The following is a 19,937-nucleotide window of genomic DNA, read 5'->3' on the forward strand; positions in this document are numbered from 1 at the left end:
CTGTGAGGGAATTTAAGTCACCTGTCTAGAGGATGAAAATAGCATTGATGTAGCCCAGATATATCCTTGGTTTTGTGGTGTGCTTGTCTAGAAATTCTTCTTCAAGATGGCCCATGAAGAGGTTGGCATACTGGGGAGCCATCCCAGTACTCATGGCAGTTCCCATGGTTTGGACAAAGTGTTTGTTGTTGAATGTAAAATTATTATGGGTAAGGATGCAGTGGATGAGTTTGAAGTGGATATCTGAGGGTTGTCCATTGTCTTGTAAATATTGAGGCAGGCAGCTATGCCACCATTGTGAGGGATGTTGGTGTATAGGAAAATGACATCCAAGGTGACAAGGATGGTGTTCTGAGGAAGATTGTTAATGTTGCAGAGTTTGTGGAGGAGGTCAGTTTTGTCCTGGAGGAAGCTGGCCCTTTGCATGGTTTGAGGATTGTTTCTACGAGTCCAGATATCTTCTGGAAAGACATCCAGTTCTGATATTAAGATTGAATGCAGTGATAGAGAATGAACAATTACTGTTTGCACCACATCCCTTCATGAAATTCTTCTCACTGTTAAAAATCTGCACCTCATTTCTAGTTTGAATTTGTCTCATTTGACTTCCAGCCATTGGCTCTTGTTTATGCCTTTGTCTGGTAGATTGAAGAACCCTCTATTTAAAAGGAATCTTCTCCCAGACTAGGTACATGGATTGTAATCAAGTGATCTCTTAATCTTTTATTTGATAAGCTAAATAAATTGAGTTTGTCTGTCACTGTAAGGCAGACTTTTCAGTCCTCATAACTCAAGTTTAAAATTGCAAAGTCAAGAAATGCAAAAGCAGTCATAACTCAGCTGCTGTTTACTTATGCAGAACAACTGTTCCTATTTGTTTCAGCATGATGTATTATTCTTTATTTTAAATTGTGTACTGCAAAATGTATACTTTGTGCAAATTAGTGAATTTAATTTTTGTATTATTTTATATTTGTATTGCAGTAGTGACCAAAGGCTCCACTCAGGATCACAGTCTGCTTGTGCTACTTGCTGCACACAGGGAGCCATGGTGCCTTGAAGAATTTACAATTTAAACAGACAAGACATAAACCTAGTAATAGAGATGATATAAGCAAAATGTCAAAGGTACATGTCTAGTTGTTGTTTTCTTTTTTTTAAACATTTTCCCCTCAATGCCATCTCCCTCCTCTTTTGCCTTCCATGTTGATCCAATGGGCCAGATCCTAATCCCCAAGTAGGAGTTCAGATGGAATGTGGCTAAAGTGAGCTTCACTCCAGCAACCTATAGCTGATGTAACAACCCCACTGTTATAAGTTGGCATAAGTTAGACAGGCCCTGATTTGTGCCGGTAGCTGAGCTGTGCTCCAGCATTAGGAAGAAGGCAGAGGTGGTGTACAACCACCTTTTTTCCCACTTGGGTTCTGTACTAAAACACTCCTTGGCTGGACCAAAGGATCAGGGCCAATGTATACTCATTCACCTTTCCCTGTCATAGATTCAGGCTAAGTGTGGGAAAAATGGGAAAAATGCCTGTGAGCTGGTGCCTCTGGTTCAGTTACTGAAAGTGTCTACAGACATCAGACCTCCTTCTGCATTTTTTGATGGCTGCTCCAGCAGCCTTCTATACTGTGCAGGGAATAGGGTGGAAAGGCTTTTACCTCCACTCTGCGGGGCTGGCTTTCAACGTCAGAAGCCAGCGCAACTGCTCCTCTTTTGCGGTCCAAACTATATAGTATTACTATTGCATTAACACTTTTTCATTTAGTGATATTTGTGGAGAAAAGGGAATTGATTAACTGTATGTTTCCTTGCTTTTGCACTTGGACAATATTTAATGTGGAATTCCAGAAGGTATTTCTGCTTTTTAGATAAAAGAGAATTTTAAATTGGTACATGTTACATACCCCTTTGACAAGCAAACTGCAGCATGTATGAGAATCAGTAACTCAGGGTTCTACATTTCTATTAATGCATTAAGCAAGTTTTTCTGTTTAAAAAAGGTACATTGTAAGGACTGAGCCACAAAATAAAAACATTCTGTTTATTGCAGAGGGGAGGGGAAACAAAGGAGTTATGAAAACATTTATATAGTAAACAGTTCGAGATACTTATTGTTCCTAATTAGCAAGGCTGAAATTTATCCTTCTCTAGATGAAGACTGAATATGCGATTTTTATGCAAGAGATTAAACAGGGTTTGACTGATAGGAGTTATACTTCTATGCTAGAGGGTTTCGGGTGTGCTGACATTTCTCGACTCAATCAAGAACACAGAATTTAGCAAAACAAAATAGCCAATAAAGTCTTGTTTTTAGTTTTGAAAAAGTAAAAATGTTCAATACACAATTTGAAAGATGAGTGGGAAGTGGCTAGCTTAGCACTGCATACAAATATTTTTGTGCAATAGAGGAGAACACATTGCTTTGCCACCTGAAATGTTCCAGACTTCATAGTATTACATATTTTCTTTGAGAAACCAGGTGGGTGAGAGTCTTTTTTTATTGGACCAACTTTTGTCAGTGAGAGAGAAGCTTTTGAGCTTACACAGAGCTCTTCTTCTGGTCTCTTCATGTGTGTAAGCTCAAAAGCTTGTCTCTCACCAACAGAAGTTGGTCCAATAAAAGATATTACCTCACCCACTTTTTCTCTCTAATATCCTGGGACCACCATGGCTACAACAACACTGCATATTTTCTTTTAGAAATTTTCATATTTAAATATGGGAAGGATAGTACCAGTGTAGAGCCTATTTTTTTATTATTATTACTAAAATGTATAGAGTAGTATCCAGTGGCACTGATCCAGGCACAACTTCCATTCCCATTGTGGAAATTTAAAGGTAACATTCTTCTATATTATTTCTACTATTTGCATGTTATATTTCTGAAAACCATATCCTATTGTTGATTTTTGCACAAAATGTCAACTGACTTTACTGGGAGTTCTGCACATAAATCTGTATCAAGATATGACCTAAAGTGTAATCAAAACCAGTACTTGAAAATATAAAAAAATCTGAGGATACCTCTAATTGTATTATAGTTAAGTCCCTGCTGGAATTGCAGGATGATCGTCAAAAAATTGCAGCTGAGTTGTGGTATTGTTGTGGTATTTGTGGTAATGAAGTACATTATTACTTTTCTGTGATTTTCCACTGTCGGCTTCCTGGGGCTGAAGAGCAGGGGATTCCGCTGTTGTCCCTCTGGTGCTGGTGGGGGATGGGAGGGGTGATCATATTATATGGTCCCTAGTTAAATATCAAGGATAAATTGGACCATTTTTCTTTACTTTGCTAGTAAAGAACACTGCCAGTGCCACATTCTTACTTTCCAAACCTCATCTCCCAGCAAAATCTTTCTTTGTAGAAAAGTGCAATTTATATAATGAAGTAACATCCCTTCTAAAAATGCTTCTATAATACAGGTAGAATCTGAGGAGGCGGTGGGAGCATAGAAACTTAGTCACAAAAGTCTGGTACCCACAACACTAGCTGTATGTGCCCAGTTTTCAAGAGATAATCTCCCCCTTTAAAAAAAAAAAAGTTTATTAGCATGAGCTAAGGATAAGATGTGACTTTATTACTTCCTCAGATGGTGTGTGACTGGAAAGAAAAGATATGTGCCAATGTACAAGGAGTACAAATCCCTGGTCATCTGCTTGCTGAGTGCTGTAGAAAGCAACTAAGAAACAAAGAGAAATAATGAAAAGTCTATTCTCCCTGAAATTTTTTAATAGGAAAAAGCAAAAGCTATGTTATTTGTTTTGTGTGTCCCCATCACTATAGTATTGGACCACTTCCCAAATATTTAAAAGTAGGAATTGCAATAATAATCTTTCTTTCTACCTTCCCAACCTATAGGAGAAATAACTTGACTAGTTTCTATGATTTTTGTTTGTGAGTAAATGGGTGTGTTGCCACATGTGTGAAGACATTATTGAATAAAGGCACCATACAAGAAAATAATTTTGCAATTGGTTCTGGAAGTGATACCTGAGGTTATTTATTTATTTATTTATTTTTTGAAGGAATGTATTCCATATTCTCTAGCACCTGTGAAAATTTGGTATTCTGCACTCATAAGTCTCCCCCTATTGGTTGACAGTGAATTGTTCTGATGGAACATAGCTGTAGTGGGAGATGATGATCGTAGAGGGAGAGAGGATCTCAGGTTGCTGGGGCCAATCCCATGGAGAGATTTTAGTATCAGGGCAGAGAATTTGTAGTAACTCTGGAGGTCATGAATGCACGAATCACTGTGTCCAGTTCAGAGTTTCATGGGATTAGAGCACTGACTTCTTGCGAATAGCAGATGGAAGTGGATGATTTTTGGCACCATGGTTGTTTGAGCATCCAGTAGCATTGAAGAGTTTAAAAGGACCCCTTAAAGATTCTGAAGACTGCATTCATATTCTGAGAAGAGATGCCTTCTGTAGTTTGGGATGTTATATGGGAAGCAGGTTCTTCAAGGATCTTCTGTCTTCCTAACAGGATCACCCGAATCTTGCAGTAAGAAATCTGGGAGATGGTGCACTTTATTTTTGTATAAAGGAGATGTAAAGCTGGATATAATCTATATACTGTTGGCACTTCAGTCCATCTTGTCTCATCAGCTCTCCCAACAATTTGATAAAGATGTTGAATAACATGGGGGAGATAATTGAGCCTTGTGGGATGCTCCATATGAGTGTTTTGTAGCTGAAGATAGTATTTAAAGTTATTTTTTCCTTTTTATCAAAGTTTTTTTATTATTTATTTATTTAATTAACTTTCTTTAGATATTTGCAAGATATGCTGCTCTCTCGGGGCTCATTCCTGTTCCCAGTTAAATAAGTGGGAATAGTATCAGGCCACATATTCTCATCTGAACGTTATCTTCTTAAATCAGTGTCAGATACTGGACATTTTCCCCTTCAAGAAAGACCAAGATATAGTATTATACTGAAGATGTGCTTTTAGTGTTTCTTCTTTATCTTTATATGTCATACATATAATGTGCTTTGAACGTTGTTGATAAGAACACTGGAATGGCTTGACCAGATTGCATATGTCAAATAAATATGTTATACATGCAGAACACAGTAGTTCTTTCTAGGGTTAACCACACAAGATAACATATATAAACATAGCACCTAGTGTAGACAAAGATAATTATGTGGTGCTTAAAAAAGCATTAACTAAAGCATGTTAGTTAATTTTGCACACAGGGATTTGTACCAATTTAACTAAATCTGTTTTTAAAATATACTTTTTGTTAAAATGGTGCAATTTATGATAGGAAAAGGTCACAGACAAACCCTGTAAGGACAGCACAACATAATGTATGCAACATGATGAACTTACTGAGACAAACTTATCTTTGTGGACTAGACTGGATCAGTACTCATTCTACACAAACCAGGACAGTCCAGCATTCAGTTGTATACAGAGGAGGTGGTTATTTAAACAGACCCAAGCTAGGACCAGCATTTCAGGTCTAGTATACACTAAATGAATAATTTTGCTCCATATATAACATGTAGTCTTGTGTATATAATGGCTTTAACTATTTTATAATTATTACACTTTCCTGATTCTTAAATATTCGGTATATCCGTAATGGGGTCAGCACCCACCTCTCATGGTTGATGGTTTCTTCGGTGGGTCTTCAGTGACTCAGCCCTCCATCCGAGTCTCACACACTGTCTGTACATGGAACAGAACAAATCCCTTCTGGGGTAGACAGTCTTTACCTTCTCCCAGCCCTGATACGTGGTGTATCCCCAGAGCTTCCTCCCTGGAGACACTGTTTACCTGCAGCCTTCCCTGGGCTCAGTCCTTACTCAGTCCCAGCAGCCAGCCAGGAGCACCTTCTTAGCTCCCCTGGTCCCTGCCCACACTGAGCTGTCCATGGTCTTGCTGATCTTTCAGTCAGCCAGAAACACAATCCTCTCCCAGCTCCAGACCGCAACTGACTGACTCCGTCTCTGCTGCTCCTTTTTATATGGGCCTCCTGGCCCCGATTAGCTGCTTCCCCTGCAGCCACTCTAAGCCGCTTGGAGGATCTCTCTTCTGCTCCTTTCTGGGATGGGGTGTGGCAGGACCCTGAGACCTTCTGGGCCTAGTCTACCTGTCACAATACCCTTCAAAGAGTTTGAATGGAAATTACTGCTAAGCAGCAGTTGCAATTACATTGTATGTGTATGCATGCATATACACAAGTATTTATATTTTATTTTCTTCCCAGCTATTTAATATGGAAAAAATAACATATAGACTTATATAAAAGCCACAACCAAAAAGATGTACCAGGATGTAGGAATGAATGAAAATATATATTTCATAGTTGAAGTGAAATAATGGGGTTTTAGCAGCCATGGAAAGACATTGAAAATATAGGGGAAAATGTAACAAGGCCTTGAAAATAATAGATTCAAAAGTTAAAAGGAATGTGACAAGACAAGTTTTGGGAAAAATGCTGAGCTGAAAATGTGTCTGATAAGAAAAAGAGAAGCCTCTAATTATCAGGAATTGTTCCTAGTAGTTTAAACAGTTACCTTTAACATATCAGTGTTATCTTAAAGTAGGGGACCCAAGTCATAAATGTCTTGTCTACTCAAGGAAGGGAAAGGGGTCAACCCCAAACTTCCCAAAACTGGATCTTTGCTAAAGTTAGCAGTTGGCAATGGCATAAATTGTTTGTTAAAGAATAAATCTTAAAAGATTCATTATTAGGTTGGAGCCAACGAGTCCAACATGGGTTTGCGCACCCATGGCCTAATCATGCTGTAAGTACCTGATCTTTGCTTATAACTGTATGTTGTTATGGGTGTGATGATTGCTTAGGCACTGAAGGCACATTTGATGCAACTGGTTAAATACAATTTGGCCTTTGAATTTAATAAAGGAATTATGATTACGGCTGCGAGTTTGACATGGAGGTCATGGAAGTCACAAGATTCCGTGACTTTCCAGAACCTCTGTGACTTCTGCACTGGCCGTTGCGGTTGGCCTGGGGGCCGCCTGAGCAGCTCGGGCAGGAGTGGATGAGGGCCCTGGGCAGTGCTTACCTTGGAGGGGCACCCCGGAAGTGGTGACATGTCCCTACCTTCCTCAGCTCCTAGCTCCGTGCACTGCCTCTGCACACAGGCACAACCCCTGCAGCTCCCATTGGCCGTGGTTCCCAGCCAATGGCAGCTGCGGAGCTTGTGCTTGGGGCGGGGGCAGCGCATGGAGCTAGGAACTGAGGGAGGGACATGTCCCTACTTCCAGGGAGTCATGAGGAGCCAGGTAGGGAGCCTGCCAGCCCCGCCCACCCACCCCCCAGCACCAGCAGGGGCCCCAGGCTGCCCTGCTCCCAAGATTTAGTCAGAGGTATATAGTACAAGTCATGGACAGGTCATGGGCTATGAAATGTTGTTTACTGTCCATGACTTTTACTAAAAATACCTGTGACTAAAATGTAGCCTTAATTATGGTTAAATTAATGTCTGGTGCTATCCTGCATAAACAATAATATGAATAAGCTTCCAGCACAGGTAATAAGTTACACTTGTGCATATTCATGGATGGCAATGGTGTTGGATGGATGTTGCTGAGGGCTTAATCAGAAGACAGTGGGGTGCCTCAAATGTAATTAAAGGTCAGTATGGCCTGTGGAACCTTTAAAACTTCTTATGAAGGTGCAAGAAAGAAGGAAACTGGTTGACTTTGAGTCCTGGTTGGGTGGGCACAGTTGGCAGTTAGGAAAAAATGTTGAACTATAAACTGAGTGCATTTGATCTGTAATTATTGAGAAAATTACATGGAACTCTATGATGCCATTATCACAGAGTTGCTTTTCAGAATAGAGCTTCACTTTAAATGATGATTTTAAGGTTATGTATGTATTTAATACAATATTATGTTCAATAATACTAATTAATACATTCTAGGAATTGTACACATCTATCTTCTAGACTTTTGCAATTGTTGGAATTTATCATGGGTGTATACATTCTAATTTCAATGCGTTCAAAACAACTTTTTGTGTTATTTTTTTCAGTATCCTGCTTTTTAAATATTGACATTCTAAATTTACTTAGCACAATATTGTGAGTAAAGAAGGATCACAGATGTTTTTTAAGGTAGAAAAGGCTTTTTTAACCCTCAAAGCAATGTCAGGATTTATGAATGTATTTTGTTACATTCTTCATTAAGAAACAGTTAATCTCTAATTTGCACCTGTTAATTTCAAAATGTCTCAACAGAGATATCAAAAACCTTCTGTAACACGCTATGCTTTGATATGCGGTCATTAATCTGAGGATATTATTTTGTGCTATTGTAACATTTCAGGGCTCAACCCAGATGAGTGAGAGGCTGTGTGATAGCCTGCCCTGTAATGTTGGGTGCCTTAAATGCTCTGCACTTATGTCTCACTGCCTGGGCACCAACAGCCAGCAGATGAGCATGTAGTTCCCTGAGTGTCTGTGTGCTGCAGCCCTAGTTCAATCGCTCAAGGCTGTGAAAAAATTCATGCCCTGTATAACGTAGTAAGGTTGACTTAGTCCCCTGTTGCTTATTTGAATTTAATAATGATTTGAGATTGTCAGTAACAGGCTCAGATGGAATTATTTAATAAAAGATTATTATTATTAATCATAAAGAGCTGGTCTCTGTCTCCTTCTCCTCTGTAACTGGTCGGATGCTGGCAGTCTGCACTCTCCAAACTCACTTCCAAACCTGTGTCCTTTTATAGGGTGAAACAATGAAAATCCTTTTTTGAGGAAAATATACTTTCCCACAATTAATTTTACCCTGTGTTCTGTTTTCCTAATTACTAATGGCATTGCTTTTATGTGCCTCAGTTTACCTGGTTGATGAGTGGAAAGGAATCTCTAATCTGGTCATTATTACAAGCATCTGTGAGAGCCAATAGTTCTTAATGAATTAAAAACATCTTTCAGTGGGTCATTATTTCATCCATCTGCATTTTTTCATTCATCTGTAAAAGCAACTATTGCTTATCAGTCACCCAGTTTTGTTTATAACATACTTGTGTAGACACTTTTCATTAGTTTGAGTGTTCTCTTCCTTGGACACCTGGACTATATTAGTAAAGTCAAGGTAAAAAGTAGGGTTAAAAGTTTATACACAGTCCATTATTATGTTCATTTTCCCTTCATCCATTAGGTTCAATTGAACGACAAAGAACTTTTTAGTTTCAATATATATAGGTCGGGCCCTACCACATTCACGGTCCATTATGGTCAATTTCATGGCCATAGGATTTGAAAATTGGTAAAGTTCACATTTTCAGATGTTTAAATCTGAAATGTCACAGTGTTGTAATCATGGGGCTCCTGACCCAAAAGAGGATGGGGGAGGGGCCGCAAACCTGTTGTAGGGAGGTTATGGGATTGCCACCCTCACTTCTGTGCTGCCTTCAGAGCTGGACAGAGTGGGGAGGAAGGGGTGCGGAGCTATTTGCAGCCGGGAGAGATATCCAAGAGCAGCCCTGCAGGGAAAGAGCAAGTCCTACCCTGCCCTGCCCCAGCCCTGCCTGGACTAGCACCAAGGAGCCCCCTTTGCTGGGGTGCTCCCAGCAGCACAGGGAAGATCGGATCCAACTCCACAAGTCTCCTCCAGCTGCAGGAACCTCTGGGGTTGCTGCACAGTCCCAGAGCGTCCTGCAGCAGGGGGAGGCACCCGGAGGTGGGTCTGGTCTCGTCCATCCCCTGCACAGCTGCTCTGGGCGGGGGAGAGAAGTCCTGTCCCTCCACAGCCCACCTGGAGCTAGGAGCCCCATTTGCTGGGGTGCTCCTAGGAATAAGGGAAGATTAGACCCATGTCCACAAGCCTCCTCCAGCTGCAGGAACCTCTGGGGCTGCTGCCCAGTCCCAGAGAGCATCCTGCAGCAGGGGGAGGCACCTGGAGGTGGGTCTGGTCTTTCCCTCCTCCCCCTACCAGTAGTTGTGCAGGGGATGGACAGGACTTGTCCATCCCCAGTGTAACTGAAGCTAGGAGCCCCCTTTGCTGGGGCGCTCCTAGGAACAAGGGGACATTGGAGTTCACTCATGGTCTGAGTTGCATTTTTCATGGCCGCGAAATTGGTAGGGCCCTATATATAGGGCACTAAATATATCCATACACAACATAAAAAGGATTTTGTGATTAGCACATAAAAGAATTTTGAGAATTTAACTTACAAATAGTAAAGTTAATATTTACTAACACCACTGTAGACGCAGCTAGATTGAAGGCAGAATTGTAGGTTGATGTTAATTCTGTGGTCTCTTGATGGAGTAGATTTACTAGAGCAATGGATAAACCTGGTCTGTCACTGTAGTAAGTGTGTATGCTATAGCTGCAGTGCTTGTAGCACTGATGTGCCCTATTTCTAGATTCCCTACCTCTCCCTCAGTCCAAGATGCTTGGGTTGTGCTTCTTTTCCAGCATATTCTTTTCCAGACATAGCCATAAAGGCTCCAGTGAACTCCTCTCCGGATTTCATGCCTCCTAGCTGATCAGAATGGAGGTATAGCTCTGCTTCCTTTTTCTCTTCTTAGCTCAGGATGAGGGCAGTAGGGAATAGCTCCCCCACTGGCTTTAGAAATAAATCTGAAAAGGTTGGATACCTGCTGTGAGAGAGCTCTTGCCTTGCTGCTAACAAAGTTCACACATTGTGACTATGCCCCAAATTTGCTCCCTTTCTTGGGAGTACCTTTATACCTCAAGAGTACCTGGGGAGACTTAAATAAAATACATAAATCTTAGATTAATCTTTCTGCTGAGCTGGTCCTAAGGTTCCCCCCCCCCCCCCATGCAGGACCTGCCTGCCCCCTCCCAGTTCTTTCTGCCTCAAGAAGACACAGAACTTGTTTACGCTACAGGTTTGAATCTAAGGGTATGTCTACACTGCAATTAAAAACTCACAGCTGGTCTGTGCCAGTCCAAGCCCTGCGAGACTAAGTCAGCTAAGGGCCTATTTAACTGCAGTGTAGACGTTCAGACTCGGGCTGGAACCTAAGCTCAGGAACCCTCCCCCCTTCTGGGGTCCCAGAGCCTGGGCTCCAGCCCAAGCCTGAATGTCTACACAGCAATTAAACTGTGCCTTAGCCCGAGCCCCTGGAGCCCAAGTCAGCTGGCATGGGCCAGCCCTGGGTGTTTAATTGTAGTGTAGACATTTCGAAAAAGAACCAGCCTGCTCTGTGTGATTAAATGAGTCTAGGGAATAGTTCTGCAGCATCCTGGAATCTGATATTAGTTACATACCCCCTCAAGAATTATTGGAATCAGTACAAATGTGTCTTACTCACATCTGGCTCCAAGTAGATTTGTATTAAACTGAAATTAGGTTTGGTTTGCAAAAGTTAGTGTGAATGAACATCTTTGTGTTCATACATCTAGAGTTTTGTTTGGAGTGTCAGGTTTGTATTGCTCCTAAAACATGAAGCAAAATTCACTCCTGATGATTGAGTTTCGTCTTGGTTCACATAGAAACCAAATAAACCAGGAGTTTCAACAGGTTTTGGTTTCTGTGTTTCTTAGTAAGGGAACTTTTTGTGCAATCTGCATTATGTTTCAAGCTTGTAACTAACCTGGAAACCAGTCCTGTTTTAGGGAAAAGGAGCGGGGGGTTGTCAGGTTTTGTTTGCAAACATTTTTTGAGACCTAGTTGAGAGATAATACTGGATCTCCTCTCTGAAGTCAGTCTTACTCCTCTATCTGACAGATAAAGGGAAATAAAATGATAAAAAGATACAGTAACTCCTCACTTAACGTTGTAGTTATGTTCCTGAAAAATGCGACTTTAAGTGGGGGTTAGGTTCCAGGGCAGCTTCCCCTACTCTGCAAGCACTAGGGGCAGGGGGCTCAACCCTCAGCCCGCCCACTCCACCCCTTCCCCCAAGCCCCCACCCTTGACCTGCCTCTTCTCCTCCCCCTTTACTTTGCACGCTGTGTCCTGGCTCCTCCCCCCTCCCTCCCCTCCCTTCTAAACGCTGCATTCGGGAGGCAGGGGAGGGAGGGGGGAGGCTCGCCGAGTCCTTGCTCCTCCCGCCTCCCTCCTGCCCGGGGCAATCAGTTGGCCTGCCGCGTTCGGGAGGGAGGGGGGAGGCGAGGAGCAAGGACTTGGTGCAGGCTCCCCCTTCCTCCCCCCCCACCTCCTGCCCGGGGCAATCAGCTGGCTTGCGGCGTTTGGGAGGCAGGTGAGGGAGGGGGAGGCTGCGCGCCGAGTCCTCGCTCCTCCCCCTTCCCTCCTGCCTCCAAAACGCCTCAAGCCAGCTGTTTGCCACTGGCAGGAGGCGGGGGGAGGAGGGGGAAGGCGCTGATCCGCGGGGTCTGCCGACGGGCGGGAGGCACTGGGTGGGGTGGGGGGGGCCGTAGGGAGGCTGCCAGCTGTGGAGAAAGCAGGCAGGCAAACAACGTAAGAGTGGAGCATTGCACAACTTTAAATGAGTATGTTCCCTAATTGATCAGCAACGTAACAACGAAACAACGTTAAGTGGGATGACTTTAAGTGAGGAGTTACTGTAACAGAATGATATAATAATCAGTTGTGGACTCCACACTTAGTGGTTGACTTATGAATCTTGTATATTCTTAGGGCAGGTCTTCACTACGGGGGGGGTCGATTTAAGATACGCAAATTCAGCTACGCGAATAGCGTAGCTGAATTCGACGTATCGCAGCCGACTTACCCCGCTGTAAGGACGGTGGCAAAATTGACTTCCGCGGCTTCCCGTCGATGGCGCTTACTCCCACCTCCGCTGGTGGAGTAAGAGCGTCGATTCGGGGATCGATTGTCGCGTCCCGACGAGACGCGATAATTCGATCCCCGAGAGGTCGATTTCTACCCGCCGATTCAGGCAGGTAGTGTAGACCTAGCCTTAGAAGCTAAAAAAGGGAGTCTAAAAACTGTCTCTCATTTATGAGAGTAAAATGGCATCTCTCCTTGTCAAATAAATGTTGCTAAACTTAAATGATCGAAAAACCTTAATACAACTACATCAGATACATCTCTAGAACTGTCACTTCAGAACCATCTCCAACTTTGCAGTCCCTTCAGCACGCACGTCCACTAGATAGTCTAAATTTATCATCTTGAAAAATATATGGCATAGTTCAAATTGCATATAGAAAGACTATATTAAAAGAATGTTATTAAGGTTGCAAAATCCAGCACTCAAACGTTAAGAAATGGTAGAATTAAGGTTGCCCATACAATTCTAATTCAGCCCTCTTGTGTGCATTCAATATGACCGGCATTGTTCAATAATAAGGATTATGAAGGGCACAAAATTATTAACATCAGTTGGTATAAGACATGACACTTGAATTAATTCTGATCTGCAGCCCAGTGCACCTTTCTCCTAAGCCATAAGGTATTTTGAATAGTAGTAAAAGGATGGGGATTCATTATCTCTGCATACTGTCCAAAGGTTCAGTTCTGGACCCAGGATCCTGAAGTGACATGCTGGGAAGCATGCTCAGTGACAATAGAACATTCAGGGATGTTAAAGGCAACCCTTCAGCAGGGCAGGGCCGCTTGGGGGGGGGGTCAAGTGGGACAATTTGCCCCAGGCCCCGCAGGGGCCCCCACGAGAATGTCGGAGGCTCCCCCCGCCTCCGCCTTCCCCCATCCCCAGGAGCCTCAGAGCGTCGCATCCAGGAGCGGCCCTGGACAGCACTGCAGCGGCGTGGCTCGGGCGGGGCCTGAGGTCCTCCTGCTAGGAGATGCATGGTAAGGGGGCGGGACTGCAAGCTCCGGCGGGCCGAGCGGCAGGAGCTCCTGGACACGGCTCGCTGAGGCTCTGGGAGGGGGGGAGGCGGGGGTAAGCCCCTCTGAGCCGGACAACCTCTGACCCCATCCCCCCCACAGACCTGACCCCCAGCTCCGAGCCCAGCCCCTCTGAGCCGGACCCCCTGCAGACCCCTCCCAGCCCTGACCCCCAGCTCCGAGCCCAGCCCCTCTGAGCTGGGCATCCCTCGACCCCATCCCCCTACAGCCCTGACCCCCAGCTCCGAGCCCAGCCCCTCTGAGCCGGGCACCCCCCCGACCCCATCCCCCAGCTCCGAGCCCAGCCCCTCTGAGCCGGGCACCCCCCCGACCCCATCCCCCCGCCGCTCTGACCCCCAGCTCCGAGCCCAGCCCCTCTGAGCTGGGCATCCCCCGACCCCATCCCCCTACAGCCCTGACCCCCAGCTCCGAGCCCAGCCCCTCTGAGCCAGGCACCCCCCGACCCAGAGCCCAGCTCCCCACCCAGCTCTGGGCAACAGTAGCGGCACCCCCAGGCAGCGACAGCCCATTGGCACCAACCATCACCCAGTGACAGCCCATTATGTAATTGCAAATATATACATACCATTAAAGCATTTAATGTTTTTAAATAATGTATTTTGTGTATTTTCAAATTATTAAAAATTAATTTTTGAATGTATTTCACTGGTTATTTTTTATATTTCCAAATACATGTTACTATAGTATTGCAACTTTTTTTTTTAATGGAAGGGGTCCCCGAAATTGCTTTGCCCCAGGCCCCCTGAATCCTCTGGGCAGCCCTGCAGCAGGGTTAACTGAGCAAATACAAACTAAAATGTTTAACAATTATAATTTTTATTGACGGCCGACTGTGCATTCAGCAGCAGGATTTTCAGATTGTTGTATTGTTTTCCTCCTCTCTTTAATGATTTTACTGATTGAACAATTGGCTTCAGGTGTCCTGCTTTTGGATTTATCCCAATGTGGTGGTTTGGAGGAAAGTTTCCTTAACCCAGTGTAATTTGGGAGTGTGTAGGATAATTGGGTCCCACATCTTTGAAGATGCGGATATTCCAAGTTTTCCAGATTTTTAGGGTGTGACAGTATTGTTCTGTGCTTTGCTGTAGTCCCCAGAAAAATTTGCATGATAGTCCCTAAATAAGTGCAGCTGACATAGGGTGGTGCTGAAGTAGTGGATTGTGGTGCAGATGGAAGGGGGCATTTCTTCCTTCCTCCTTCTCCCTCTTTGTTAACAGCACTTCATACTCCTGTGATGTTGTGGGGAGTATATGGCACCTCATGGCCCAGTAGGTAAGTCAAAGGAGTGGGTAGCACATAGGTGAAACTATCTCTTTAAATCTGCTTGATATCAAGGGGGAGGAGAGCGAGGGGGAGAAAACAAACACTGCACTTATTTGTAAAGTTATGGTGATGACTGTACTTTGAGCTCCTCATCAGTGCTGATGGCTGTGGCAGAGCCCTAGAGATCTCTGTTGCAAACAAGGGATGCTTTAGAGCTCTTCGAAAACAGATTTCTTTTTTTGCTAGAAATTGTTAGGCAACCTATATGTAGGTGTTGTGACCACTCCTATGTAGTATTATTTGTACCATTCTAAACCACTCAACACAACCAAAGCATAGATATTGAAATTGATATTGCCTAATTTATCTAGCCCCATAAAGCTAAAGGTACTTTACATGTTAACACTTAGGTTTTGTGTTCTGGAAACTACCTCTTACAGACCAATTTTATAGTCTAAAACTGAAAACAGAAAATCTGTTTTGGAAAATAAATAAGAACCACTTAACAGTCTAGCACGGTTGTTTTTCACAGCTCATCAGTGTTTTATAACCCAGTTTGAAACATTAATCAGCTCTGTTGCTTTTTACAGATTCAGACTAACACGGCTACCCCTCTGATATTAATCAGCTTTAATTTTAAAATACTGAAGTATATGATATAGTAATGATTTTGTTTATTTGTTGTTGATTTCAATTTTTTCATTTAGAATTTCTTAAATGGATCGTATTTGTATTCTCATTAAAAGTCTTTCACATGGAATATTCATGAACTTACAGCTTATTATTGTAGAGAATCATTTCACTAAGCCCAGAACTGATCTCTGTGTAGCTTGGTTTAGTTTGGGTAAATTTTAGCACAGAACCCACGTTGTCCTTATCTGTGTTCAGACGCTGAGATATAATCTTATGATTGTTTTAAATTTCAAACATATTATGTATCATGGCTTGGATGACTTATATTTCTCACTGGTTTGATGAAGATGATTGGTATGAAGGACACCAAAGAGTAAGAATTCTATTTTTCTATTTTTCTATTTTACTGCCTTACATTTTTCTTCATTGCACTGCTGTTTCTCTGTGTTACATATACCATTAGCATTATTTGTACTGCAGTACTGAGAATGGATCATTAATATTTATTTATATGGTCTTAACCCTGCGATAAGTATATAATGTCATATTTTGAAGATTTCAGTATAATGTAATATGAATAACCAGCAGAACTGTATTTTTCAGTCTTGGAACTTCAGTTGCCAGATAGCTGCATTTTTATTTTTTTGTTGCATACTTTAATATGTAGTAAATTTTCAAAGATAGACTAAAATGGAACATTTAATTTTATTAGAGGGAATGAATGTAATAGCTATGGGTTCTAATCAACTAACTACAGTAAAGAATAGAATAGAGTGGGGGAAAATCTGAATAAGACAATATTTAAGAAATAGAGCATAGAACTTTACCTAGGGTCATCTCCATGTTGTACTCTGGACGTTTGTATAGGATTTTATGGAACGAGTGACATTAATTCAAAATAAGAAGAGTGGTTGCTATGGCAACCTTTGCAAGATGTCTTGGAAAAAATGTTTAAATGTGTTTTGATTACCATATGCTTCGGACAAGCTTGATCTATTACTGTTTTTCATAGGTTTAAGACAGGAAAATAATGAAAGGCATATATCTTTCGGTATGTTATGCCCTCTTTTAATGTAATTGCTTGGTGTCTTTTTTTCATATTTTTCTTTTAATGGTATATTTCTCAGCCATTAGATCACATTGCAGCAGGAGTTGCTGGCTTCTCTGTTTTTCAGTAGTTCCTTATTAGTTAACTATATGTGTGATTTGTTAAGTGCGAATGTGCTCACTGCTGCAATGTAGCGCTAGAAGATTTTAATCTTTTTTTCTCATTCTCATCTACTGTGCCGCACGAGGAATTATTGGTTAAATTAGAAAAGATGGGGATCGATATGAAATTCCAGAGGTGGATAAAGAACTGGTTAAAGGGGAGACTGCAGCGGGTAGTACTGAAAGGTGAACTGTCGGGTTGGACGGAGGTCACCAGTGGGGTTCCTCAAGGTTCGGTTTTGGGTCCGATTTTATTCAATCTATTCGTTACTGACCTCGGAACCGAATGTAGGAGTGGGCTGATAAAGTTTGCGGATGACACAAAGTTGGGAGGTATTGCCAATTCGGAGAAGGATCGGGATATTCTGCAGGGAGACTTGGATGACCTTGTAAATTGGAGTAACAATAATAGGATGAGATTTAATAGTGAGAAGTGTAAGGTGATGCATTTAGGGATGACTAATAAGAATTTTAGTTATAAGTTAGGGACGCATAGGTTGGAAGTGACGGAGGAGGAGAAGGACCTCGGAGTCCTGGTTGATCGCAGGATGACTATGAGTCGGCAATGTGACGTGGCTGTGAAAAAAGCTAATGCGATTTTGGGATGCGTTAGGCGAGGTATTTCTAGTAGGGACAGGGAGGTGCTGCTTCCGTTATACAAGGCGCTGGTGAGACCTCATTTGGAGTACTGTGTGCAGTTCTGGTCTCCTATGTTTAAAAAGGATGAACTCAAACTGGAACGGGTACAGAGAAGGGCCACTAGGATGATCCGAGGAATGGAAAACCTTTCCTATGAAAGGAGACTCGAGGAGCTCGGTTTGTTTAGCCTAACCAAAAGAAGGCTGAGGGGGGATATGATTGCTCTCTTTAAATATATCAAAGGGATTAATACCAAGGAGGGAGAGGAATTATTTCAGCTCAGTAGTAATGTGGACACGAGAACGAATGGATATAAACTGGCCGTGGGGAAGTTTAGGCTTGAAATTAGAAGAAGGTTTCTAACCGTCAGAGGGGTGAAATTTTGGAACAGCCTTCCGAGGGAAACGGTGGGGGCGAAAGACCTTTCTGGCTTCAAGATTAGGCTTGATAAGTTTATGGAGGGAATGGTTTGAAGGGATAATGTGATTTTAGTCAATTAGGCATTAACGTGCCATCGCGGGTAAAATGAGGGTCCGGCTGTAGAATCTTGCCTGTATGCTCGGGGTTCTGCTGATCGCCATATTTGGGGTCGGGAAGGAATTTTCCTCCAGGGTAGATTGGCAGAGGCCCTGGAGGTTTTTCGCCTTCCTCCGCAGCATAGGGCAGGGGTCGCAGGCTGAAAGATTCTGTTGTGGGTGGGTTAGCTTTTGTGGCCTGCATCATGCGGGAGGTCAGACTAGATGACCATATTGGTCCCTTCTGACCTTAAGGTCTATGAGTCTATGAGTCTACTGTATCTTTTTATTGCATAGTTGCTTTTGATACATCCCCATTCTCTAGCAGCCACTCATAAGGTAAGCAGTTGGGAGATTAGTGGTAGCCATATCTCAGACCAATAATGCTCTAATGCAGGGGTCGGCAACGTTTGGCACGCGACTCGCCAGGATAAGCACCCTGGCGGGCCGGGGCAGTTTATTTACCTGCTGACGCGGCAGGTTCGGCCGATCGCGGCCCCCACTGGCCGCGGTTCGCCGTCCCAGGCCAATGGGGGCAGCGGGAAGCCGCGGCCAGCACATCCCTCGCCCGCGCCGCTTCTCGCCGCCCCCATTGGCCCGGGATGGCGAACTGCGGCCAGTGGGGGCCGCGATTGGCCGAACCTGCCGCGTCAGCAGGTAAATAAACTGCCCCGGCCTGCCAGGGTGCTTACCCTGGCGAGCCACGTGCCAAACGTTGCCGATCCCTGCTCTAATGGCAAGCAGACAGCAGGAAGGAGGCTATGCTATGGTGTGGCTGGTAACCTTCTCCTGGGAGATGAAAACAGATTCCCTACATCAGGGTTCTCAAATACTTTCATAGTATGGGACACACCTCGATAATCTTGTGGACTGCCTACCTCTCTTTCTTATCATCTACTGTGGCTGTGCTGGCTATAGCAATTGTTAGCATGGCAATAGAAACTATTTAATATATTTAGCTGTCTCTTTAATTGCATTTGACATCTGAAAACTATTAATCCTAATATCATGTGACCAGCCAGCTCTCAAAAGATGTTAGTTTGAAACCTGTGCTATGTGTTGATTCAAGTTGACATAACTACTTGTATGATTCAACATGTGTGGCTGTGTGCTGTTAGGAATATTAGCGTATATAGTGACCGCTCAGAAGCACTGGTGTTAACATTTGGCTTTTCATTTTATTGCAGTTCTAGAAGAAAGAATTTGAAGAAGGAAAAGAATAAAGTTTTGTGATCTAGGGATGAGAAGATATAATAATGTATAGCTAGCACTGATAGAGTTGCCTATAGTTAAGGTCATCCAATACTTTTGTTATAAGACCCTTTTTTCAGTAGCTCATAACTTTGCCAAACTTTAACTTCTTTGGGCTGAAATTTTCCATGCAGGTATCTTTTTTTTTTTTTTTTTTTTTTTTAATGTTTCAGACATTTCTGAGGAGGAGGATAGGAAAAAAATATATGGTCTGCCCATGTTATAAAATTCTTATAATCATTTCATTGAGAAGCTCTAAATCTTCTCTGCTTTGCAGCAGGGAGTCAAAATTTTGGCAGGTAAGTCTGGTGGAAAAAAATAGTAAGTGATCATGTAATCAAAGACCATAGCATAAACATATGTGCAAAGGTGCCAAATTAAAGTTGCTTGGGCAACCTTAGTTCTGGCATTTCCTATCTCTTGAGGAGGTATTTTTGACTGACATTAAAAATATCTAAGTGATTTTGTAAAAGACTTCATGTTAGGGGCAGAAAGAGTGGAAGAAGTTCTAAGCTGGAGTGTCTGAATTATAAGGTGGCATAGTGTTCTTGTGGTTTATTTTTACCTCTCTCTTTCATTTCTCCTGTGTTGATGATTCCCAGGAAGTCACAAGGGGCTTTGCACTATTTTCTAAAATGGAACTTCTGAGCTCCTTGGCTCACCC

The 19,937-nt window shown here is 42.9% G+C and overlaps 1 protein-coding gene across 2 annotated transcripts in view; it reads left to right on the forward strand.

Moving 5' to 3' along the window:
* Positions 1–15,966: 15,966 nt before the first annotated feature.
* Positions 15,967–19,937, forward strand: part of WDR17 (WD repeat domain 17) — a 71,890-nt gene continuing 67,919 nt past the window's right edge. For both annotated transcript variants that reach the window (XM_065405147.1, XM_065405148.1), the window contains exon 1: positions 15,967–16,032. In XM_065405147.1, coding sequence (XP_065261219.1) covers positions 15,967–16,032 — 66 coding nt within the window. The remainder of the gene's footprint in view (positions 16,033–19,937) is intronic.

The sequence above is a fragment of the Emys orbicularis genome, chromosome 5 (genome assembly GCF_028017835.1).
Source record: "Emys orbicularis isolate rEmyOrb1 chromosome 5, rEmyOrb1.hap1, whole genome shotgun sequence".
Taxonomy (NCBI): Eukaryota; Metazoa; Chordata; order Testudines; family Emydidae; genus Emys; species Emys orbicularis.